The 25,852-nt window shown below is 40.6% G+C and overlaps 3 protein-coding genes across 3 annotated transcripts; all 3 read left to right on the plus strand.

The window, feature by feature from the left end:
* The first annotated feature begins 2,727 nt into the window (after positions 1–2,727).
* LOC138895331 (uncharacterized) lies at positions 2,728–3,378 on the plus strand. The gene has a single exon (XM_070180010.1). The coding sequence runs from the start codon at positions 2,728–2,730 to the stop codon at positions 3,376–3,378; it is 651 nt and encodes a 216-aa protein (XP_070036111.1).
* A 111-nt stretch (positions 3,379–3,489) lies between these two features.
* On the plus strand, positions 3,490–4,113 carry LOC138895332 (uncharacterized). The gene has a single exon (XM_070180011.1). The coding sequence runs from the start codon at positions 3,490–3,492 to the stop codon at positions 4,111–4,113; it is 624 nt and encodes a 207-aa protein (XP_070036112.1).
* A 16,416-nt stretch (positions 4,114–20,529) lies between these two features.
* Positions 20,530–21,515, plus strand: LOC138895333 (uncharacterized). Its single transcript, XM_070180012.1, has 3 exons — positions 20,530–20,705; positions 20,788–20,961; positions 21,050–21,515. The coding sequence occupies exons 1-3, from the start codon at positions 20,530–20,532 to the stop codon at positions 21,513–21,515; spliced, it is 816 nt and encodes a 271-aa protein (XP_070036113.1).
* The last annotated feature ends 4,337 nt before the right edge of the window (positions 21,516–25,852 follow it).

A 25,852-nucleotide genomic window follows, 5' to 3' on the forward strand; every position in this document is an offset into this window, starting at 1 on the left:
ATTTTTTGGAGGGAGGTTCTGCGGTGCATTATGCGACCGCAGAACAAGTCTGCGGGCCGCATAGTGACCACATATCTGGTCAGTTCCTTTCCAGGTTTGGCACCCCAATTTAGCGATCATTTCGCGGACCGCATAACCATTATGCGATCGCATATGCGACAGCAAAACCTATTTCGGAGCTTCATTTTTGGGTTTTTAAAACCCGATCTTACTTCGTTAAAATAGATGTAAGGGGCCATTTTGAGCAAAACCTGATACTTTAGAGTGTGAGAGAGAGTCCTAGAGGGAGAAAGTGATATTCATCAAATTACACTTCAATTCTTGCTTAAATCTTTGAAGATTATCAAGAGAAGCACCCTAGGTCTTCATCCTAAGAGGTAAGAATCTATACCTTAGCTCTTAATTTCGAAAATCTTTTAAAAAGAGGGATAATTAGAAAGACAATTCTTGGGTGTGAGGGTTGTTGTCTTGCATACATGTATCCTTAATGTATGTGGTAAGGTTGTGAGATAAAAATGGTATAGATTGGGTTGGAAAATGGTGGAATCATCCATAAAAAATGGCCTTATAACATTAATGCCCACTTAGTGTTTGATAATGTGCTCAAATGAGCTAGAATCATGATAATCTTCCTAATTTTAGTTCAACTTGTTATATTTCTAAAATAGATTGAAGTTGCTAAGAATTACGGAACATCTTAAAGTTTTAAGAAGCTCAATTAAGGTATGTTGGCTAAACCCCCCTCTTCTTAGAATCGAATCCCACAGTGTTCATGTAATTGGTGTAAGTTCTTGATCATTATTGAATTGGATATTCCTAATATGGTTGTGTTAAAGGATATATGTTCAATATTTATTCTAAATGCTTCATCATGTCATCTTGCCATTCAAGGATGTGTTCAAAATGTGGGATAAGTGTTAGAAATGTTAAGACTTCATGTCAATATCGAAATAAAGATTGTTATGCCAAATTGTATGAAAAGCCTCTATGTGCCTAAGATTCTCAAATTGCTCATATGTGAATTTAATGTCTTGAATGGGAAGCCTTATTATTGTTGACAATAATAATGATATTTGAATATGAAAAAGGGAAATGGAACTATGAAATACAGCAAAGTGCCAAGAATGACTTTGTAATCATGATTGCTTGTGCCAATGAATTGAAAAGGTATGAAAGAAGTATGATGTGAAATGATTGACTGGAAAAGGTAACGTCTTAGGTGAGATGGCCTAGCCGATCAGTCCATGATTGAACGCCATGCCACACACATGGTAGTGATTGTGCTGAAAATGATAATTGAAATTGTGGTTATGGTTGATGTCTTAAGTGAGACAACCTAGCCGATTGGGTCGTGATCGGACTCCGTGTAAGAATACGATAGTATTGTGAATTATGGAATATCAACACTAAAGATCACCCAACCTAATAACATGGAAATTGACTTGAAAACTTATGTGATCCTTAACTTGATATTTTAATGTTATTTGAAGCTCGTATTAAATTCTTGATTGTTTCCCTTGTATTATGATTATTTATTCTATTGAGATGGTGTTAGCTTTACATACTAGTACTATTCGACAGTACTAACGGCCCTTTTGCCGGTGCGCTACATCTTTAAATGGATACAGGTGGTTCCATAGCAGGTAGTGTTGATCAGCGATAGCAGTACACCTTCCTCCTAGCAGACTTGGTGAGCCCCATCTCATTCCAGGGTCATGTATCTTTTGTACATTTTGTTATCACGTTTTGAGGTATAGCCGGGGCCTTGTTACCAGCACTATCATAACTCTCTTTTATATCTCTTAGAGGCTCCGTAGACACTATGTGGGTTGTACATGGGTGCTAGAAAAGTCAAACAGATTATGTTGTGTTTTGATCTCTTGTTCCACTTTAGACTATAAAAAGGTGTGTATTTTGAGATATTAAAAATGAAGAAACAAATAGAAAGGTTTTGGTATTGTATGTATATGATCTTCCTACTGTCTAATTAATGAAATCATGCCTTCTCTTGTTCATGGGTGAGTTGGGTAGAAAGTGTCTAACAGGCTTGCTCGACCGGGTTCACTCGGTTGAGTGCCGGTCGCGCTCCCCGAGTTTGGTGTATGAAACACTGGGTATCAGAGCCTAATGATTTAAAATGTCCTAGAATGTCTTAGAGTCGTGTCTAGTAGAGTCCTTCTTATCGGTGTGTTGTCGACCACATCTATAAGTTTGAGGCTACTTGGACATTTAGGAATAATACCCTTTGATATTCTGGATCGTGCGATGAAACGGATTGTGAAACTGTTCCTCTTCTAACCCGTGCATTCCTTTAACATTCAGTACATGGCACCTAAGAAGAGCGCAAGAAGTGGCCAAGGATCCAATGCCACCTTAGGAGTGGCAGTTGACCCTTCATTTGATGATGCTGGTGAATACCCGACGGGTGAGGATATTCCCCCGACTGCTACACTGCCTGATTCCACTACACCTGACCAGGCCACACCAGTTCCTGCACCTAATGAGGGTGCAACGATTCCTCTAACTGATATTCTGGTTCCACCTCCAGCCCGAGCTTCCGGTACTGGTATTTTCGATGGGGATCTTAGGAGAGCTATCCAGATGCTGACATAGATAGCGGCTTCTCAATCCCAGAGATCAAATGTTGCACCCGCTTTTTCTAGCCAACAAAGGGATTCTAGTGGTTGAAGGGTGAACAGGTTTCTTCAGTTGGATCCTTCGGTGTTCATGGGTGCTAATCCTAAGGAGGACCCACAGGACTTCATTGATGAGATGCATAAGACTCTCCCAGTTATGCGCGCTACTAAGACGGAGGGAGTGGAGTCGGCCGCCTACCGCCTAAAAAGGGTGGCCTATTCTTGGTTTGGGCAGTGGGAGGACTCTCGGGAGGAGGGGAGCTCTCCAGCATGGTGGAGTGAGTTTGCTGACACTTTCATGGACCATTTCTTGCCGACCGAGATTTGGGAAGCCCGTGTCGCAGAGTTTGAGAACCTTAAGCAAGGTAGTAAGAATGTGTGGGAGTATCACATGGAGTTCACACATCTGTCTAAATTTGTCATTCTCATGTTGCCTACTATGGCAGCTAAAGTGCACCAGTTTGTGCAGGGCCTTAGCCCCTTGGTTATCAATGAGGTCGCTACAGCTGCCTTGAATGCAGATATGAACTATGGGAAGATGGTAGCCTTTTCTCCAGCTACAGAGAACCATAAGTTGAAGAACAGAATGGAGCGAGAGGGTAACAGCAAAGCCCGGTCCGCGAGCAACTTTGGGGAGTCATTTGGTGGGAGAAGATCAGCCTTTAGGGGAGGGGCATCAGGGTCATCCCTGTATTTTGCTCAGTCTTCAACCAGTGCACCACCAGCAGGGCCTAGTCTATAGTAGGGGAGTCATTTTAGGCCCAATCAGGGCAGCAGGGGACCCCACCAGCAGGGACGATCAGGAGGAAGATTCTAGCAGCAGCGGAGGCCCCCATGCCCCAGGTGTGGGAAAATGCACTTGGAAATCTGCTACATGGACCTACCTTTATGTTACGGGTATGGAATGAGGGGTCATATTCAGAGGGAGTGTCATTTATCCTGCCAAGGTGCGGGCAGGGGCACATTACAGCCATCCAGTTCTACAGCTGTTATATCTTCAGCACCCCCTACAACTCGAGGCACTCCAGCCTCAGCAGGGCGTGGTGCAGCTAGGGGTGGCGAACAGAGTTCAGAAGGACCCAGCCGTTTCTATTCTATGAGTGGTCGCCAGAGTGCAGAGACTTCTCTAGATGTTGTCACATGTATATTGATTGTCCAATCTCATGATGTATATGCTCTTATTAATCCCGGTTCCACCTTATCCTATGTTACCCTTTATGTTGCTATAGAATTTGGGATAGAATCGGAACAACTTCATGAGCCGTTCTCTGTATCTACTCCAGTTGGTGAATTTATTTTGGCCGCGCGGGTATATTGGGGTTGTGTTGTCACAGTATGTGGTCGAGACACCGTTGTCGATCTCATTGAATTGGGGATGGTCGATTTTGATGTAATTATGGGGATGAATTGGCTTTACTCATGTTTTGCCAAGCTCGATTGCCAAACTAGAACTGTGAGGTTTGGATTTCCAAATTAGCCAGTTGTTGAGTGGAAGGGGATAATGTGATGCCAAAATGTAGGTTTATTTCTTACCTTAAAGCCACGAAGATGATTAATAAGGGGTGTATCTATCATTTTATCCTGGTTACGGATACCGATGCTGAGGCACCTACACTGGAGTTTGTGCCAGTGGTGAATGAATTTTCGGAGGTCTTTCCTGATGAACTCCCTAGGATTCCGCCAAATAGGGAGATTGATTTTGGGATTGATGTGATGCCAGGCATGTAGCCTATATCTATTCTTCCCTACATGATGGCACCAACAGAATTAAAGGAGCTAAAGGAACAATTGAAAGAATTGTTAGAGAAGGGTTTCATCCGACCGAGTGTGTCACCATGGGACGCACCGGTCCTCTTTGTGAGGAAGAAATATAGATCACTGAGGATGTGTATTCACTACCGGCAGCTCAACAAAGTCACAATAAAAAATAAGTACTTGTTACTAAGAATAGATGATTTATTTGATCAGTAACAGGGTGCTAGATACTTCTCCAAATTGATTTACGATGCGGGTATCACCAATTGAAGATCAGGGAGCAGGATATTCTGAAAACAGCTTTCAGAATCCGGTATGGGCACTTTGAATTTCTGGTAATGTCTTTTAGGATAGCAAATGCCCCCACAACTTTCATGGATCTTATGAATCGGGTTTTCAAGTCTTTCCTCGACTCCTTTGTAATAGTGTTCATCGATGATATTTTTGTGTATTCACGAGGTCGGGAGGACCATGCCGATCATCTCAGGGCAGTTTTGCAGACTCTTCATCAGCACCAATTATACGCAAAAATTTTCAAAATGTGAATTTTGGCTCGAGTCTGTCACATTCTTGAGCCATGTTGTCTCCAAAGAAGGAATTAAGGTCGATCCTTAAAAGATTGTAGTGGTGAAGAATTGGCCTAGACCTACAACGCCAACCTCGATTCATGATTTCTTGGGCTTAGCAGGGTATTACAAGAAGTTTGTGGAGGGGTTCTCTACTCTTGCCTCTCCGTTGACTAAATTGACTCAGAAAGCGGTTAAGTTCCAATGGTTCGATGCTTGTGAAAGGAGATTCCAGGAGTTGAAATCAAGATTGACTACGGCACCGGTGTTGACCCTGCCAAAGGGTACAAATGGATTTATGGTATATCGTGATGCTTCAAGAATTGGGCTTGGGTGTGTGTTAATGCAACACGGCAAGTTTATAGCATATGCTACTAGGCAACTCAAGAATCATGAATAGAATTATCCAACACATGACTTAGAACTTGCAGCGGTGGCTTTTGCATTTAAGATTTGGCGTCATTATTTGTATGGGGTCCATGTGGATGTATTCATGGACCATAAAAGTCTTCAATATATTTTCAAACAAAAGGAGCTGAATCTGAGGCAGAGAAGATGGCTTGAGTTACTCAAGGATTACGACATCGATATTCTAGCATATGCTTCTAGGCAACTCCAGAATCATAAATAGAATTATCCAACACATGACTTAGAACTTGCGGCGATGGATTTTGCATTTAAGATTTGACGTCATTATTTGTATGGGGTCCATGTGGATGTATTTATGGACCACAAGAGTCTTCAATATATTTTCAAACAAAAGGAGCTGAATCTGAGGTAGAGAAGATGGCTTGAGTTACTCAAGGATTACGACATCGATATTCTACATCACCCGGGGAAAGCCAATATGGTAGCGGATGCTCTTAGCCGGAAATCTATGGGTAGTTTAGCACACTTGGAGGCATATCAAAGGCCATTGGCCAAGGAAATCAATCGATTGGCTAGTTTGGGAGTTCATCTTGCGGACTCTAATGAAGGAGGGGTAATTGTTCAAAATAGGTTTGAATCATCGCTGGTTGTGAAAGTCAAAGAGAAGCAATACGATGATCCATTTTTGGTGCAATTGATGGAGGGGATTCACAAACATAAAACTATGGCTTTTACTCTTGGCGCGGATGATGGTACACTAAGGTACCAAGGGCGGCTATGTGTTCCAAATATAGATAGTCTCCGGGAAAGAATCATGATCGAGGCTCACACTTCTAGGTATTCCGTTCACCCAGGTTCTACAAAGATGTATCATGGTATCAAGGAAGTCTATTAGTGGAATGACATGAAAAGGAATGTGGCAGACTTTATGGCAAGGTGTCCGAATTATCAGCAAGTAAAGGCCGAACACCAACGGCCTGATGGGTTGTCACAGAACATAGAAATTCAAATGTGGAAGTGGGAAATGATTAATATGGATTTTGTGGTAGGACTACTGCGCTCCGCGCACGTTTGACTCAATTTGGGTGATTGTGGATCGACTCACAAAATCAGCACAGTTCTTACCAGTTAAATCTACCGACACAGCGGAACAATATGCTCAGTTGTATATAAAGGAAATAGTTAGGCTACATGGTACTCCATTTTCTATCATTTCCGATTGAGGGGCTCAGTTCACAGAAAAATTTTGGAAGTAATTTCAGCAAGGTTTGGGAACTTAGGTGAATCTTAGTACAACCTTATATCTACAGACCGACGGGCAAACAGAGCGGACTATTTAGACGCTTGAGTACATGTTGCATGCTTGTGTTATTGATTTTAAGGGTAGCTGGGATGATCATTTGCCACTCATAGAGTTTTCTTATAACAACAACTTTCATGCTAGTATTCATATGGCACCATTTGAGGCATTATATGGTAGGAGATGTAGATCTCCCATTGGGTGGTTCGAAATTGGGGAAGCAGAGTTGATAGGGTCAGAACTCGTACATCAGGCTATGGAAACATTTAAGACCATTAAGGAGCGGTTGAAGACTGCTTAGAGTCGCCAGAAGTCTTATTCGGATGTTCGTCATAGGGATTTGGAGTTCAACGAAGATGATTGGGTATTCTTGAAAATTTCCCCCTTGAAAGTTGTAATGCAATATGGTAAGAAAGGGAAATTGAGTCTGAGGTATGTCGGACCGTACAGAATCATTCAGAGGATCGATGAGGTGGTGTACAAGATTGAGCTACCACCTGAGATGTCATTAGTGCACCCGGTATTCCATGTATCCATGTTGAAAAAGGTAGTTGGAGATCCATCCGTTATTGTACCGATCGAGACCATTGAGATTAATGAAGAATTGTCATATGTAGAAATTCGAGTTGCCATTCTTGAAAGACAAGTCCGAAAGTTGAGAAATAAAGAAATTGCCTCCGTGAAAGTGTTATGGCAAAACCAGCAGGTTGAATAGGCCACTTGGGAGGCCGAGGAAGAGATGAAGAAGAAGAATCCTTACTTGTTTGAATAGCTGTGTAATCCTTTTTTATGAACTCGTCGCCTATGAATTTTGTATCACTTGTTCAGTTAATGTAAAGGTGTTCCTTTTGATTATATATTGTTTACATGAGGCCACGGTTGGTATTGTTATAAGTTATGTTACATCGTTGGGTTGTGTACATGTTTTAAGGAATGTGATTCTGGGGCTCTCTGACAGGTGGATAGGTCTAGTTACCAAAGAAACTCTTGCGAAATTTTTGAAAATTTGGGGAGTTAGTTAAATTTGGGGTTGCTGGTGTGTGGTATGAAAACTGAGTTGCATAAGATGCTAATAGTGAGCCTTGACCCTCATTCGAGGACGAATGATCTTAAGTGGGGGAGGATGTTAGGCCCCGTAAATATTTTCCTAAAACCCCGGATTTTGTAATGCCGAAGTAACTCGCCACGGTTCGGACTTATTGGATTGAACAGTGCCTGGGGAGTTGAAGGAAAATGTTGGGCAGAAGTATGAATTTCTGAGGCCCGTTCTGCGGCCACAAAACCACTCTGTGGACCGCAGAATGGTCGCAGAGTAAAGTAGTTTTCTAGGGTATTTTTTATGTCAATTTTGCGGCCATTATATGACCGGATAACCATTTTGGCGAGCCGCACTCTTGTCGCATATACCACTTGGGATTTTTCAGAGGGAGGTTCTGCGGTGCACTATGCGACCGCAGAACCGTTTTGCGGCGCATTATGCGACCGTAGAACAGGTCTGCGGGCCGCATAGTGACCGCATACCTGGTCAGTTCCTTTCCAGGTTTGGCACCCCAATTTCATGGTCATTTTGCGGACCGCATAACCATTATTCGGTCTCATATGCGACCGCAGAACTTGTTTTGGAGCTTCATTTTTGAGTTTTTAAAACTCGACCCTACTTCGTTAAAATAGATGTAAGGGGCCATTTTAGGCAAAACCTGATACTTTAGATTGTGAGAGAGAGTCCTAGAGGGAGAAAGTGATATTCATCAAATTACACTTCAATTCTTGCTTAAAACATTGAAGATTATCAAGAGAAGTACCCTAGGTCTTCATCCTAAGAGGTAAGAATCTATGCCCTAGCTCTTAATTTCGAAAATCTTCTATAATAGAAAAACAGTTCTTGGGTGTGGGGGTTGTTGTCTTGCATGCATGTATCCTTGAAGTATGTGGGAAGGTTGTGAGCTAAAAATGGTAGAGAAGGGGTTGGGGAATGGTGGAATCATCCACAAAAAGGGCCTTAAAACATTGATGCCCACCTAGTGTTTGATAATGTGCTCAAATGAGCTAGAATCATGATAATTTTCCTAATTTTAGTTCAACTTGTTATATTTCTAAAATAGATTGAAGTTTCTAAGAATTCTGGAACATCTTAGAGTTTTAAGAAGCTCAATTGAGGTATGTTGGCTAAACCCCCTTCTTCTTAGAATCGAATCCCACAGTGTTCATGTAATTCGTGTAAGTTCTTGATCATTATTGAATTGGCTATTCCTGATGTGGTTGTGTTAAAGGATGTATGTTCAATATTTATTCTAAATGCTTCATCATGTCATCTTGCCAGAGGATGTGTTCAAAATGTGGGATAAGTGTTAGAAATGTTAAGACTTCATGTCAAGATCGAAATAAAGGTTGTTATGCCAAATTGTATGAAAAGCCTCTATGTGCCTAAGATTCCCAAATTGCTCATATGTGAATTTAATGTTTTGAATGGGAAGCCTCATTGTTGTTGACAATGATAATGATATTTGAATATGGAAAAGGGAACTGGAACTATGAAATACGGCCAAGTGCCAAGAATGACTTTGTTATCGTGATTGCTATTGCCAATGAATTAAAAACATATGAAAGAAGTATGATGTGAAATGATGGACTAGAAAAAGTAACGTCTTGGGTGAGACGGCCTAGCTGATCGGCCCATGATCGGATGCCATGCCTCACACATGGTAGTGACTGTGCTGAATATGATAATTGAAACTGTGGTTGTGGTTGATGTCTCAAGTGAGACAACCTAGCCGATCGGATCATGATCGGACTCCGTGTAAGAATACGGCGGTATTGTGAATTGTGGAATATCGGTACTAAAGATCATCCAACCTAATAACATGAAAATTGACTTGAAAACTTATGTGATCCTTAACTTGATGTTTTAATGTTATTTGAAGCTCATATTAAATTCTTGATTGTTTCCCTTGTATTATTATTCATTCTATTAAGATGGTGTTTAACTTTACATACTGGTACTATTTGACAGTACTAATGTCCCTTTTTTCGGGGGCGCTGTATCTTTAAATGTCTGCAGGTGGTTCCATAGCAGGCAATGTTAATCAGCGATAGCAGTACACCTTCCTCTTAGCAGACTTGGTGAGCCCCATCTCATTTGGGGTTATGTATCTTTTGTACATTTTGTTATCACGTTTTGATGTATAGTTGGGGCCTTGTTGCCGGCACTATAATAGCTCTCTTTTGTATCTCTTAGAGGCTTCGTAGAAACTATGTGGGTTGTACATGGGTGCTAGAAAAGTCAAACAGATTATGTTGTGTTTAGATCTCTTGTTTCACTTTAGACTATAAAAAGGTATGTATTTTGAGATATTAAAGATGGAGAAACAAATATAAAGGTTTTGGTATTGTATGTATATGATCTTCATACTGTCTAATTAATGAAATCATGCCTTCTCTTATCCATGGGTGAGTTGGGTAGAAAGTGTCTAACAGGCTTGCTCGACCGGGTTCACTCAGTTGAGCGTCGGTAGCGCTCCCCGAGTTTGGAGCGTGACAGAGACAAGGTGGGCTATGTCGGGGATTGATCTATGATGGCCTGGGGGCAGTGTTAATGTTGTTATTTTAATAGTGGTGTGTCTACCCTGTGTGACTTATACCGTGTACATTTCGTGGTGATCGTTTCTTATGTGCCATTCACTATCTCTACTCTTACTTGTGACTTGATTTGTGGTAGAAAACTTGCACAAGCATATACGTACGTTATCACCCTATCGGTTTAAGAAGATGAACATTGATGCTACCGATCATTTGTACGTACTCCGTCTACTTATCTTTTATGTAAGAATTGTTCTATTTGAATGTGAGTCGTCCGTGCAGTTATTAGTTGTAATGAGGGCACAAGATGCCAAGTGATTAGATTCATGAATTGGGACCCGTGAATTATGTGAGTTTTCAGGTTTGGTACCTCGTGAGGATTATGGAATAAACCTGGTGCGAAAGCGGTTATTCTTATCAAGTTTCTACTTGTCTTTCCTTTATTTGTTTTTCACCGAATTTAAACTGTGTTATTACTGGTGGTGTTCCGCTGCTAATTGTTGCTTCTACTTGCTATTGTAATCCCCGTATTATTGTTGTCATTACGCGTAATTCTGTAGAGATATCGTACTCTGTTAGTTCTATACCTATACTTGTTCAGGTTATCTAGTCCAGTAGGTGTCTTGACTGCCCCTCGTCACTGCTCCACTGAGGTTAGCCTTGATACTTGCTGGGTACCGTTGTATTGTACTCATACTACACTTCTGTATATTGTTTTGCAGATCCAGGATATTCGGAGTCTGTCGATCGCTAGCTAGCTGTACGGATTTGGTTGTGTAGACTCAAGATAAACATGTTGCTGCGTTCACAAGCCTCGGAGTCACCTTCTGTTATTGTATTTGCACTGTTTATTCTCTATTTCGAAACAGTTGTATTTAGAGGTTTTTGTAGGAAACGCAATAGAGCTTATGAGTTGTACTACCGGTTTTGGGAGTTGAAATTTGTATAAGATTTTTATTTCATATTCTTCGTTGATGGTTGATTACTTCTATTAAATCAGTAAGTGTTAGGCTTGCCTAGTCTTAGAATACTTGGTGCCATCACAACATCCTACAGAGGAAAACTGGGGTCGTGACACTAATTGGACAAACAAATGTATCAGTCAAGATTCTTTTTATCTCTTTTATTTAGTGCAGGTTTTAAGATAATATTATTCGAGACTAAGTAGTACATTGATGTAATTAATCTTATTGAAATCTAGACCTAGTAGTACATTGATGTAATTACCTTTTCTAGATGAATAGCCTGTTTGGCCAAGCTTCTTCAAGGCCAAAAATATATTTTTTCAAAAACACAAATAATTCAAAATTGAAGCATTTGGCCAAGCTTTTAGAAGGACAAAAAAAGTACTTTTGAGTAGAAGTTGAGAAGCAGAAAAAGTAGATTCTCCCTAAAAGTGCTTTTTTGAGAAGCACTCTTAAGAGAAATACGCTTTGAAGTAGTTTTTTAAAAGCTTGTCCAAACATTAATTGTTGCTTAAAAATACTTTACAAATTAATTAGCTAAATACAAGTTACTTCTCAAAATATGTTTTTGAAAAGTACTTTTGAGAATAACACTTCTCAAAATAAGATAATTTTAGATGTTTGACCATGCTTTATAATTTATATCGTGCTTAAACATTTCTTCGCCCAAAAATGTTCGACATTCAAGAAACCCCAAAAGTGTCACGACCCAGAATTTTCACCTTCGGGACTGTGATATCGCCTAATATTTTTTTCTCGCTAGGCAAGCCAACATTGAAGTAATTCTTTTGCCAATTTTTAAACACTTCGAACAATTTAACCAATTAAACAGAAATGAAACTAAAACAAATACGAAATAGCATAATAACTCAATTATTTAAGTACAATCCGGATCTGGAGTCACAAGTACACGAGCTTCTAGAGGTTCTACAAATAGAGTCTGAAATAAGTACAATTGCCTCAAATGAAATAAATAGTAAATAAGGAAAGAGGAAGGGGACTTCAAGGTCTGTGGACGCCAGCAGATCTACCTCCAGTCTCCAAATAATCTAATCTGAGATGATGCACCTCACGGACAGCTGGGACCAATATCAAAATCTGCACCAGAAGTGCAGAGTGTAGTATGAGTACAACCAACCCAATATACTCTGTAAGTGTCGAGCCTAACCTCGACGAGGTAGTGAGGAGGTTATGACAGAACACCCACGTAATTAAACCCGTGCAAACGAAAATATACGTACAACATAACAACAATAAAGATAAAACATGTACTATTGGGAGGGCGCATGCGAAGGAGAACATGATACGATACCTATAACAGAAATAACAACATAAAGCCGTCAAGTAAATCACCAACAAATGGAAACAGATAACATAATGAATAAAGGCTGCACGACATCACCCATCGTGCTTTTACTCTAAACCTCACCATGGAACAACAATAATGGTACGGCATAATTGATGACGTCCAAATCCACTACTAAAAAGTAAATGGACACAGTCACATAAAATATAATTTACCCAACTATGAGTCGGGGTCGAATCCCACAGAGAACAATATGTAGGCGATTAGACATGTAAGAGAATTATCACTTATTATGCTAAGCCAAACACTTAGAAAGGTTTTGGAAAAATATTTATGTCTAAATGAAAAAATATAAACTAACCTAGAAAGCAAGTAAAATGATCAATGGCTACAAGCATGGATGCAATGAGAATTATACTGAAGTAACGATCCAATGTTTTTTACGATTTTACAAATATGAGCGAGTTTATGTTAATTAGCCTTGGATAATAATTCTATATTAGTTTCTTTCGAAGACTAAAAAGACTTCCTAATTGAATTATCCCTAAAAGAATTAAGAGATTAAGCACACCCGAATATGGCTACAAGTAGTTCAATCCTATCTCTAGGTAGAATCTATAAATTGAGGGTTAACGCCTCAAGTTCTTGTTAATTAATCTTTCTCAACCCCAAATTATCTTTCCCAAAATTAATTCTAAGTGAATGGGTGAGTCCTAGGGTTAGCTAATTCTTTTGGAAATATTAAAGAACAAGAATAATTAAAGAAACAATAACTTACTTCATAATAAATAAAAATTATTCAATACATAAGCACAACAAGATATTCAATTCACACTTTAAATATGAATATTCCCATAAACAAGATTCAAGTGTTGAAAAAAATACAACACGCTTAGATATTCAATACAAAGCAAGGAAATGAAGAAATGAACATAAAAGGGTAAGAAATTCTCAACCAAAATCTTCAAATCTTCAAGGCCCAAGTGTGTGTGCAAGAACCCTAGCTCCAAAACTTGTGTTCTCTAGTCAATAAGTGTCGAAGATAATCCAAATATTTGCCAAATATATGCCCCATATCCATTTCCAATAAGTTAGGTCGTGTATTTGTGGGTTTGGACTGGAGAAAATATGAATTGCCAAGTCTGTCCAGAGCTGGAGCCCGTTGACCGCACCTGCGGAACAAACCTCGTAGGTATGGTTCCTCATATGCGGATACCTTCTCGCAGAAGCGATTATTGGTGGAAATTACAATTCCGCAGAACCAGACCAAGATGCGCATAAGCGCACACACAGGTGCGGACCCTTTGCACAGAAGCGCCTTCGCAGACGCGGATGACCAATCACACATGTGATCCCAGTGAAGGTTGCACAGTTTCACAGATGCAGCCTTCTTCTCGCATATTTGAGATCGCATAAGCGCACAGTTCCGCAGATGCGGAATCACTGAAGGAATTTGCACTTTTTTACTCTTTTTTGCTCGCTTCCATTTTTATTGAATTCATCTCTCTTCATGGCATCATTTACCTGAAAATTTAACAATGCACACCATAAAGCACCTCATTTTATAATTAAAGGACACAAAAACTAAAGAAAAGAGACTAAAATAAATGGTATAATCACCACTCATTAACACCCCCAACTTAAAGCTTTTGCTTGTCCTCAAGCAAATCAAAACCAAAAATTCAATGAGGCTTTACCATTGAAAGCACAATTAGCATCGCTGTCATTTCCAAATCACATTCTCCAATTAAGCATAACACTTATGGATTTGGTTGGTACTAATAATTAGGCTCAAGCATGTGAATATCAACCAAATAACTCCCTCATTTAAAACAATCTCAAGAATGCAATGGAGTTTCACATAATCAAGTGACAACAATCAAGCCTCAAGAAGTGACTCAAAAGTACTAGTCTACTACATATGCTCAATTTACACAATTCGGAATCTATCAATGTCACCAATCCATTATAATCCATGTGCCCTCACAATAAATAAAGTCCCAAAATCATCTTATTTACAATAACAACAAAAGGGACAAATGCACAAAGATACTCACTCTCAACAAAGAGTTTCAAGTGTTACAAAATATCATGCCATAAGCTTTCCCTTATTTTAATTCGCCGCCTATTCAAGAATATTCGGTTGGAGATCCCATAAGGACTTTTTAAGCTTGTAGTATAGGCTTAGGGAAGGGTAGGATAAGCATTTAGGATACAAGTGACTATACCCTCCTTGAATACTACTCACATTTGTCTTTCGTTTTGCACTTTGCTTCTTTATAAAACACATAGTCCTTATTGAAATCTAGTTACCAACATAGAACCACCTTAAAGTACCTCTCTAATTTTTTCAAGACTCCATTTTTTCTTATACAACTATTTTCTTTTGGAGCTTGAGTATCTTCATATAAACAACTTTGAGGAATATGTTTCTACACACAATGTACATCTTCACTATTTTCCAATTAACACCAACACCCTCAACTTAGGATTTTAGCTTCATTCTTAACATTCAAGGAGGGACGGGTTCAAAAGAGGGAATTATTTCACAAAAAAGGTAAAGGTTTATAATGAGGCAGCCAAAGAAAAGGTTAAAGGCCCAAATGGGGTTAACTAGTGATAATATTTATGCAATGGTAGGCTCGAAAGGCTAAAGAGGCTTTTTCAAAGATCACAAAGAATGCCTAATGTCATCCCTCCAACCAAACATAATTAACATTAGCATTGAAAGACCAACCGGGCAGGTTCTAGATGATAAAAGTAAACACAAGAATTATTTGTAACAAAAACTAATACACATGGCACATAAAATAGTCAAGACAGATCAATTTCACTTCTTAATAAGAACAATTAGAGCAGTATCATGCCAACTAGTGGGCAAAGAATCACAAAATGAGCCAAAATGTTATCACAAAAATTATTCTTCCCCATGCAACTTACTTTTTCAATTTACAACCAAAATTTGGAGGGGTATTCTTAATTCACACATCACATACAAGAGACTAATTTTATTATTAACAAACAATCCAAAAGTCTCCATATAACAAAACAAGACCAATTCCCTTAAGAAAGTCGTCACGCCATCCATCATAGGGAAAAGTCACCCGGTTCAACACAAATATATTCTTCGGAAAAGAACCGTAGCATAACAAAAACCCAAGGAAATTTATTGAAAAGTATATTATTACTAAAGAGATAAAAATAATATAAACTAAAAACTACTAAAGAAAATAAAATAAACACTAAAGGAATAAGAATAAAATAACTAAAAACTACTAAAGAAAATAATATAACAAAAGCAACTAATATTAAAGGAATAAAAATAACATAAACTAAAAACTACTAAAGAAAATAAATAAATAAAGAAATAAAGAAAAATAAAATAGAATAACAAAAGCTACTAATCCGCAAATGTATCACCAATCACAAACTATGCCCGGCAAAGGCACATGATAAACACTAGTAGAACAAGACCGACAAGGGCACACAATATCCATACAAAAGCATAAGCCTGGCAAGGGCACAAGTCAAGCATCATTGTATAAATAAAGTATACTCCCTAAAGCCACCCCCAACTAAAAACACTGTAGTGTCCTCACTACAGAATATCAAGATAAAGTAAGAGTAGTTTGAGGGTATCCCTCAGGTCTGCATCAGACTTGCAGATTGCGGGAAAAGGCTAATCATTGACGTGTCTAGGTCTCGGCCTCATCATCGTCGGTATGATCAGTATCAGCATCAGCAGCATTCGATAAGAAGGAATACTCTTCTCTATCATCTTTGTCCTCGACCGGTATCTTCCTATTCGGCTGCCTCAATTTTATGATGGCCTTGATGCCTCTCCACATCTTTATCATATACTTGTCCTCCTTCTTATTTTTCTCTTTCTCCTTGTTGAACTCCTGAAGATCTACATGTGCCTTGGCCATGTTGCCATAGGCCGCCTCGAGCCTGCTAACAGAAGCTGCCAACTTCTCATGCGACTATGCTTTCGTCTTCTGGTTCTCCAGGTAGGTCTTAATTTCTTCCTTAGTAAAATACTCGGGCATAGGCTGGGAGTGTGAGGGCCCACTAGGGAGATGTGACACTAAGTCACGAATGGAAGCAAGCTGGGAATTTAACATCCCAAATGGTCCCTCGGCCTGAGTAGCTTGTGAGGAGGACCGCTCACCTACATCAATCTCCACTTTCCTCTTCTTGCTTTTTACCACATTGCCTTCTCCTGTCACTTTCAATGCGTGAAAGGGCTTGTCCGACGGTATCAAATGATCTCCATTCCATTCCTCAACCTTCACACACCTGCAAAACTCTATAATCAATGATGGACATATCAATATCGAGCCACCTTGAAGCACATACTCTTTCATCTCCTCAACAATGTAATGACCAACATTCACTGGAATGCCATCAAGGATGCAAGCAATTATCAGGTCCCTAGTATATGTGACATCATAAATGTTCCCACAAGGAGACACTCTACTCACAACGATAGACAACTATATTTTTGCTTCAACTATGAATTCACCACAATTGATGCCTTTTTTCTTTTTAGTCCAAGTTAATGTTTGACATGTAGGACTGTAACGACCAAGCCGTTTTGACAGTTGTAGCCCCATTCCCCTATTTACTGCTCATTTTATGTTTAATAATTGTTATATGACTTGCTGGGGTAGTTGGTTCGGGTTCGGAGAGTTTTCGGAATGAATTGAGACACTTAGTCTCAAGGTTGGAAGCGTAAGTTGAAAAGGTTGACCGGATGTTGACTTATGTGTAAAAGACTCTGGAATAGAGTTTTGATGGTTCTGTTAGCTCCATTGGGTGATTTTGGACTTAGGAGCGTGCCAGGATTGTGATTTGGAGGTCTATAGTTGAATTAGGTTTGAAATGGTAGAAGTCTGAAATTTAGAAGTTTGAACGAGAGTGGACTTTGTGGTTACCGGGCTCGGACTGGGGTTGCGGGAGTTGGAGTAGGTCTGTGGTGTCATATTTTTATTGTGCGCAAAATTTGAGGTCAATCGGACGTGATTTGATAGGTTTCGACATCGTTTGTAGGAGTTGGAATTTCCTTAGTTTCAATAGATTTGAATTGGGGTGAGATTCCTGTTTTTGATGTTGTTTGATGTGATTTTAGGTCTCTACTAAGTCTATATTGTGATTTAGGACTTGTTGGTATAATTGGGTGAGGTCCCGGGAGCCTCGGGTTTATTTCGGATGGTTATCGGATAAAAAATGAGACTTACTGCATTGCTGAAGCTGGGGAGTCTGCTGGAATAATCGCACCTACGGATTTCGATCGCAGGTGCGAGCTCGTAGAAGCGTAAAGGGCAGAGTGGGGCAGTGGTCGCAAGTGAGGGAAATTCCGCACCTGCGTGACCGTAGATGCGGACGAAGGGGTCGAAGGAACGTAAGTGTCCGTAGAAGCGGACTACTTCTCGCAGAAGCGAGTCCGCAGAAGTAGAAGCGCGATCACAGAAGCAGAGGCAGTGGATCCTTGACATAACCGCAGAAATGGGAGATTTCTCGCACCCCACAAGAGCGATTAAATGAGTTGCGGGTGCGAAAGCACTGGGCAATGTTTAAATTCGTGGGTTTCCGAGATTTTCTTCATTTTGGACATTTCAAGCTCGGGATTAGGCAACTTTTGAGAGATATTTCGAAGGTATTCTTGAGGTAAGTCACTTATGATCATTTTTAGTCAATAATATTGAATTATCATTGAGTATTCCGACTAAATTACGTGTTTTTGAGGTGTAATTCGAGAATTTGGGCCTAGGGATTTCAAAATAAGAATTTAGAATTTGGAGGCCGAGTTGATGTCGGAATTTGGAAACTTTGGTGTGGTTGGACTAGTGGTTGAATGGTCTTTCGAATTTTATGACTTTTATCTGATTTTGAGACGTGGGCCCGGGGGCCGACTTTTGAGTCGACTTTTTGATTTTTGATTAATAGCTCAGTATTTACTTATGGAATTGATTCCTTTAGCCCGTGTTGATTGTATCGAACTGTTTGTATCTAGATTTGAGGCATTTGGAGGTCGATTTGCGAGGCAAGGGCGTGTCAGAGTTAAGATTTGCACGGTTTGAGGTAAGTAACACTTTTAAACTTGGCTCTGAGGGTATAAATCCCTGAATTACGTGTTATATGATTTGCGTGGAGGTGAATCACCATAGAAATATGACTTAATTATTTCCGTGGAGTTGCATTATCAAATAATCATGTCAATACCCACATACCCTCCACATGTTAGAGAAATTGAGCTGAGACTCATGTTAAAATCATACTTAGGCCAGGTGCCGATATTCTTTGGGAGCCACAGAGGACGTGTTGCTGTTGAATTACTCATTTAATTTACAATTATGTATTCAGTCGCATCTATCATTGCATATTATTTCTCAATCTCTGTTGCCGTTCAATGATATATCATACCATCATGTCGGGCTAGTTTTCATGACGTTGTGAGCCCGAAAGACTGAAGAGGTTAATAACTAAGAGAGGTCGAGGGCCTGATCTTGAGTGATATTCATGGGATCGGGCTGCATGGCGCAATATGTTTTATTGAGTTTTGCCTTGATTTGGCTCATTATAGCGCTTAGGCTGAAGGAGCCCCTCCAGAGTCTGCCCACCCACAATGAGCGTAGTTGATATTATATTGAGGGATGGATTTTCCCTAGGCAAGGATCTTGCCTAATTATTTATATTGAGGAATGGATCTTCCATGGGCTGGATTGGCCCTATACAGTACTGAGTAACTGACTGTCAGTTGATCTTTATATTGAGGGATGTATCTTCCCTGGGCTGGATTGGCCATATATAGTACTGAGTGATTGAGTATTCTGATAGTGTGAGTTCACGAGACTTCCATTGTAGCGCATCCCATACAGCATGTACATTGGCATATAGATATAGAGATATCAAAATCCTCATATCATTCTGAGTTTATCTATTTTTCTTGTATTGAGTTATCTATTGAACTTGAAAGCATGCCGACATTTTTGTACTGTAAATTCTATATCGAACTGTACCTGCTAAGCTCGTCACTACTTTTAGTAGAATAGTTAGTCGTGTTACTTACTGAATTGGTTATACTCGCGCTACACCCTGCACCTCATGTGCAGATTCAGGCATTCCCAGACATGACGGTCGTTGATAGTGGAGTTTGGTCATTTGGAGAACATCGAGGTAGTTGCTGGGAGTTCGCAGACCTTGACTCTCCTCCCTTATCTTTCATGTTATTTATTTCAGTTTTATTTTCTAGACGGTGTACTAGACTATATCTTTATATAGATGATCATGTACTCGGTGACACCCCAATTTTGGGAGAGATTATGTATTGAGTTATGACTTCCTATCCTGCTTTTAAAAGATTTTCCTTTAATTAATTTGTCTTCATACCTTTCAAAGTTTTAAAGTATTGGAAATGTTTGAGTAGTCGGTCCACCTAGTACTATGATAGGCGTTATCACGATGGATCTGTTTTGGATCGTGACAAGTTGGTATCAGAGACTGGGTTACATAGGTCTTACAAGTCATTAGCAGGTTTAGTAGAGTCTTTCAAATCGGTACGGAGACGTCTGTACTTATCTTTAAGAGGCTGTCAAATGCTTAGGAAACTTCACATTCTTGTATTCTTGTCGTGCGGATTTGTTGGTTCCAGTCACTAAATTTTTGTTGTTCTATTCTCTCACAGATGGTGAGGACAGGTACTACCGGTTAGGATAGACAATCACCAGTACCACCATCTAGGGCCACGAAAGGCCGAGGTCACTGTAGGGGCTGCAGTAGGGGCAGGGGTGCAGCTCATACAACAGCTAGAGCGGCACCTGCTTATCCACCAGTTGCTCCAGCTCAGGAGAATGTACCAGGTATGGTTGATCCAGTGGGGCCAGCATAGGCACCAACTGTGCCCATTGTGATTCTAGTCCTTCAGGAGGCTTTGGTTCAGATTTTGACCGTGTGCACCAGCGTTGCTGAGGCAGTTTCTGTTTCGGCCGCAGCAGCCACTTCTCAGGCCGAGGGAGGTACTCCGACTCCCGTCGTCGGTACTCCATAGCAGGTGATGCAGGGACTTCAGACACCAGGGGTACCACTAGCCCAGTCGATTGATGTTGCTCAAGCCCAGGTGGGTCACGTTATGACTGATGATGAGCAGAGGAGACTAGAGAGATTTGGTAGACTCCAGCCTCCATCATTCAGTGGGGATGAGTCTAGGGATGCCCAGGACTTTTTGGACATGTGCCAGCGGATTCTTTGCACGACAGGTATTCTAGAGTGGGGTCTCATTCACTACTTTTTAGTTTACTAGGGCTACTTTCAGATGGTGGGAGGCTTATGAGAGGTGCATGCCAGTCGATGCAGCATCACTTATATGGCATGAGTTCTCCGTTCTCTTCTTGGAGAAGTTTGTGCCACTGTCTCACAGGGAGGAGCTGCGCAAAAAGTTTGAGCAGCTACGTCAGGATGGCATATCTATGACCCAGTACGAGATAAGGTTTTCCGAGTTGGATCGTCACAAAGTGTGGTTGGTTCCCACAGATAGGGAGAGGATTAGGAGGTTCATTGATGGCCTCATATATCAGTTGCAATCGGGAGAGGGTATCTGCTGTTACTTTTGACGAGGTGGTTGATATTGCTCGGCAGATTGAGATGGTACATAGCCAGGAGCGTGAGGAGAGGGAGGCCAAGAAGCCTCGAGGTTCGGGTGCTCCCAATGGTGTTCATTCTGGGGGACAGTCTTACCACAACAAGAGTCGTCCTTATAGGCCCGCTCAGACGGCTCGTCCAGTTCACCGTGGTGCATCATCTAGCCATAGTCCATACAGTACCCGTCCGGGCCAGTCATCTCTCAGTGCTCTTCCAGCTCAGTGTTCATCTCGTTCACCATCAGTTCAGGGTTCATTTGTACCAGGTTCTTCTGATAGTTATTGTGGTTCCCGGGGTCCGCCTCAGTACTTATCGCTATTTTTCAAGAGGGGATGTTTCGAGTGTGGAGAGTTGCGTCATGTGAAGAGGTTCTCTCCCCACCTTAGGAGAGGTCCAGTTTAGTAGAGGAGTCAGGCCATGACTTCAGCTCCAATTACTTCACCACCCGCCCAGCCATCTCGGGGTGCGGCTCAGGCAGCTAGGGGTCGCCCAAGAGGGGAGACCGATCAGGTGGCGGTCAAGCCCGATTCTATGCTATTCTTGCGAGGCCAGATGTCGTTGCTTAAGACGTAGTGATCACATGTATTGTCTCAGTATGCCACAGGGATGCTTCTGTATTATTTGACCATGGTTCCACTTATTCGTATGTATTATCATATTTTTCTCGTTATCTAGATATGCCCCATGAGTCCTTAGTTTTATCGGCCATGTGTAGTGACTATTGGGGGATTGGAGACTAGAGTTGATCTCTTGTTGCTTAGTATAGTTGATTTCGACATGATCTTGGGTATGGATTGGTTGTCTCCATGTCATGTTATTCTGGACTGTCACATTAAGACCATGACGTTGGCAATGTCGGGGTTTCTAAGGGATCGAGTGGAAAGGTTCTCTATATTATGTTTCCTGCAGAGTGATTTCATATTTTGAATGCCCAACGAATGATTGGGAAGGGATGTCTGTCATATTTGGCCTTTGTGAGGGATGTTGGTGTTGATACTCCTACTATTGACTCTGTTCCAGTGGTGCGAGACTTTCTGGATGTGTTTCCTGCAGACCTGCTGGGCATGCCACCCTATAAGGATATTGACTTTGGTATTGACTTGGTGCTGGGCACTCAACCCATTTCTATTCCTCCGTATCGTACGGCACCAGCTGAGTTGAAGGAATTGAAAGAACAGCTTCAGGAACTTCTTAATAAGGGGTTTATTAGGCCTAGCGTGTCGCCATGGGGTGCATCGGTTCTGTTTGTGAAGAAGAAGGATGGTACTATGTAGATGTGCATCGACTATAGGCAGTTGAACAAAGTAACAATCAAGAACAAGTATCATTTGACGTGCATTGATGATCTGTTTCACCAGCTTAAGGGAGTGATGGTGTTCTGTAAGATTGATTTGAGGTTTGGGTATCACCAGCTGAAGATTCGGGACTCAGATATTCTAAAGACATTATTTATGACCCGTTATGGTCATTATGATTTCCTTGTGATGTCTTTTGAGCTGACCAACGCCCCAACAATATTCATGCATCTGATGAACAGTGTATTTCAGCCTTATCTCGACTCATTTGTCATAGTATTCATTGATGATATCCCCGTGTACTCTAGTAGCCAGGAGGAGCGTGCCTATCATTTGAGGATTGTATTGCAGCGGTTGAAGGAGGAAAAGTTTTATACCAAGTTCTCCAAGTGTGATTTTTGGTTTAGTTTGATGGCTTTCTTAGGGCACGTGGTGTCCAGTGAGGGGATTCAGGTAGATCCGAAGAATATAGAGGCGGTTCAGATTTATCCCAGGCCGTCCTCAGCAATTGAAATTTGAAGCTTTCTTGGCTTGGCTAGTTATTATTGTCGTTTTGTTGAGGGTTTCTCATCTATTGCATCTCCTTTGACCAAATTGACCTAGAAGGGTGCTCCTTTTAGGTGGTCGGATGAGTGTGAGGTGAGATTTCAGAAGCTCAAGACTACCTTGACCACAGCTCCAGTTCTAGTTCTACATTCAGCTTCTGGTTCTTATACATTGTATTGTGATGCTTCTCAGATTGGTATTGGGTGCATCTTGATGCAGGGAGGTAGAGTGGTTGCTTATGCTTCACGTCAGTTGAAGCCCCATGAGAAGAACTACCATGTTCATGATTTGGAGTTGGCTGCTATCATTCATGCATTGAAAATTTGAGGCACTATCACTATCTCTATGGTGTGTCTTATGAGGTATTTACAGATCATCAGAGTCTCCAGCTCTTGTTCAAACAAAAGGATCTAAATTTGAGGCAGCGGAGATGGTTGGAGCTGCTAAAGAACTATGATATTACCATTCTGTATCATCCTGGGAAGGCCAATGTGGTGGCCGTTACCTTAAGTAGAAAGGCGATGAGTATGGGTAGCCTTGCATTCATTCCTGTTGGTGAGAGACCTCTTGCAGTTGATATTCAGGCCTTGGCCAACCAGTTCATGAGATTAGATGTTTCGGAGCACAACTGGGTTCTAGCTTGTGTAGTTTCTCGGTAATCCTTATATGATCGCATCAGGGAGCGCCAGTATGATGATCCTTATTTGCTTGTCCTTAAGGACACAGTTCAGCACAGTGATGCCATGGATGGTGCTATTGGGGATGATGGGGTGTTGAGGATGCAAGGTCGGATTTGTGTGCCTAATGTAGATGGCATACGTGAGTTGATTCTTGAGGAGGCCTATCGCGCCCCCTTTTTCTCGCGAAATTATGCTTTGACATGTGACAACTCCTTTAAAAGAGGTATTAAAAGAGGAGAGTCGCCACCTAATGATTTTTAAGGTGCGTTAGGGCACCTATTTGCGAATAACTCTGTTTTAACTAGTCAACACCACCAAAGATCAGGTAAGGGATCAAGTTACCTCAAAGAAAATGTGTTAGGCACTCCTCGAGGTCCACAACTATGGGTCCCGACCAAACTTAAATTATATGTATTAGTCTATGTGATCAAGTAAGCAAAGAGAGTACAATATCTAAGAATTTTATTACAAAGAAATCTTGTATATGGAGGTACCGCTATCTTTTCATTCTAATAGAAAAGAATAGAAAGGGTGGGGGTCCTAAGTTCTTTAGCCTAAAGGATCACCCCGTGCAAGATAAATAATATTTTATAACTCCCTTGAGATAGGGTGTTACTCATATTATCTAGCGGGCACAGACTATCATCTCCTGCTACCTGATTACTATGTTAAAGTTGCTTACTTAAGGGTGCTCTAATTCAATTCTAAGTCGTACCCTACGCGTGCACTACCCGTCCCATACATATGGTCTAGGAGGTTTTGGACCTCTATTTGGATGGTTCTAGACCTTATCTAGGCTGCTCAAAATGATAAAACTAGGCAACAAACAAAACACATATTAGCCTCCACACTTAAGCAACAAATTCACGCGAAACAGGTTTTCATGTTAGGCCATTTCAGAATTAAGAACCTTAAGCCCTGTACACATGGTTTCTATGTGACTATGCATTAAAACATACAAGAGGTTTCAAAGGCTAGGCGCTTCTTATCTCCAAATAATTATACAATTGTTGTATGCAGATTTGAGATTGCAGATTTCCTATAGATGTTGTTTCTAGGTGATTTACACACTAAGTGACAATGAAATCTGTTGGAGAAGAGCCCATAATTATTCATGCTTTTCTGACAGTAGCATAAACGAACAGCAAACAACGTTTGGAAAATTAACATTTTTAGGCGAGTAGTAATACCATATAGGCAGGATCGCTAACAATTGATGATTGGGACCAATTCTATTGTTATATTTCAGCCTTATAGGCATGCTTTCTAGATGAACAGTGCGATACAATAGCAAATGGATGATTAAAATCCTATAGGCATGATTTCTAGTGGACATGCTGCAGTGATGCAAATTGAAGGAAAATTCAATGATATTTGTTTCATATGGGTAGGTTTTCTAATAACACGTAGCAACAGCGATAATTGAAGCATTTAAGCTCATGCTTTGCTAGTAGACAAGTAGTGTGAGTGTGTGCTTCTCCTAATGACATAATTTCTACAGTGCACATAGAGAGTGAAAGGTATATATAGCAAGTAAATCATTGAATCCTATAGTCATGTTTTCTACCCTTTCATGCAAATATCAGAATCTACCCATTCCCCCATTTTTACTAACACCCCAATTGTTTATTACAAAGTTATTACAGGCCCAGTAATGAATATGATTACAAATATTTTACAAATAATTACAGCAGGCCCGTAGCAGACCCAAAAGGAATACCTAGCATTGCATAGGCCTTCAACAACACCCATGTAGCATACCTAGGAACCATATTCATCAGTACAACCCAGAATCCGTAGAAGAAATCAAAGCCAAATTACACAACCATAGATCAACCATATTACCCAGGCATTAAATCACTTAAACCAACCAACTTACATGTTCATTAAACAATAGGAAGAAGGGATTAAGTGGGGTAGTTCAAGTCTCAGTAGTAGAGAAAGTGACTAAAGACCCAAATCTTAGTGTGTCAGAGTTCACAAGGGTCTTAAATGGACCCCGAGCAGTGCTTACACTAAGGAGGTCAGTAAGAAGAGCCTTGGTGGCCTTGGCTTTCAGCCGGCCAAGAATGAGAGGTCCATGATAGCACATGTAACAAATAAGGGAGAATAGACAATGGTTGAGGGACAAAAGATGAGGGGATACACTTATAACTTAAAGTAGACATAGCCAAGTTGAGCATACAGAGCAACTAATCAAGAAGGCCAGTAGGTTCAG

Source organism: Nicotiana tomentosiformis, chromosome 7, assembly GCF_000390325.3.
Source record: "Nicotiana tomentosiformis chromosome 7, ASM39032v3, whole genome shotgun sequence".
Taxonomy (NCBI): Eukaryota; Viridiplantae; Streptophyta; class Magnoliopsida; order Solanales; family Solanaceae; genus Nicotiana; species Nicotiana tomentosiformis.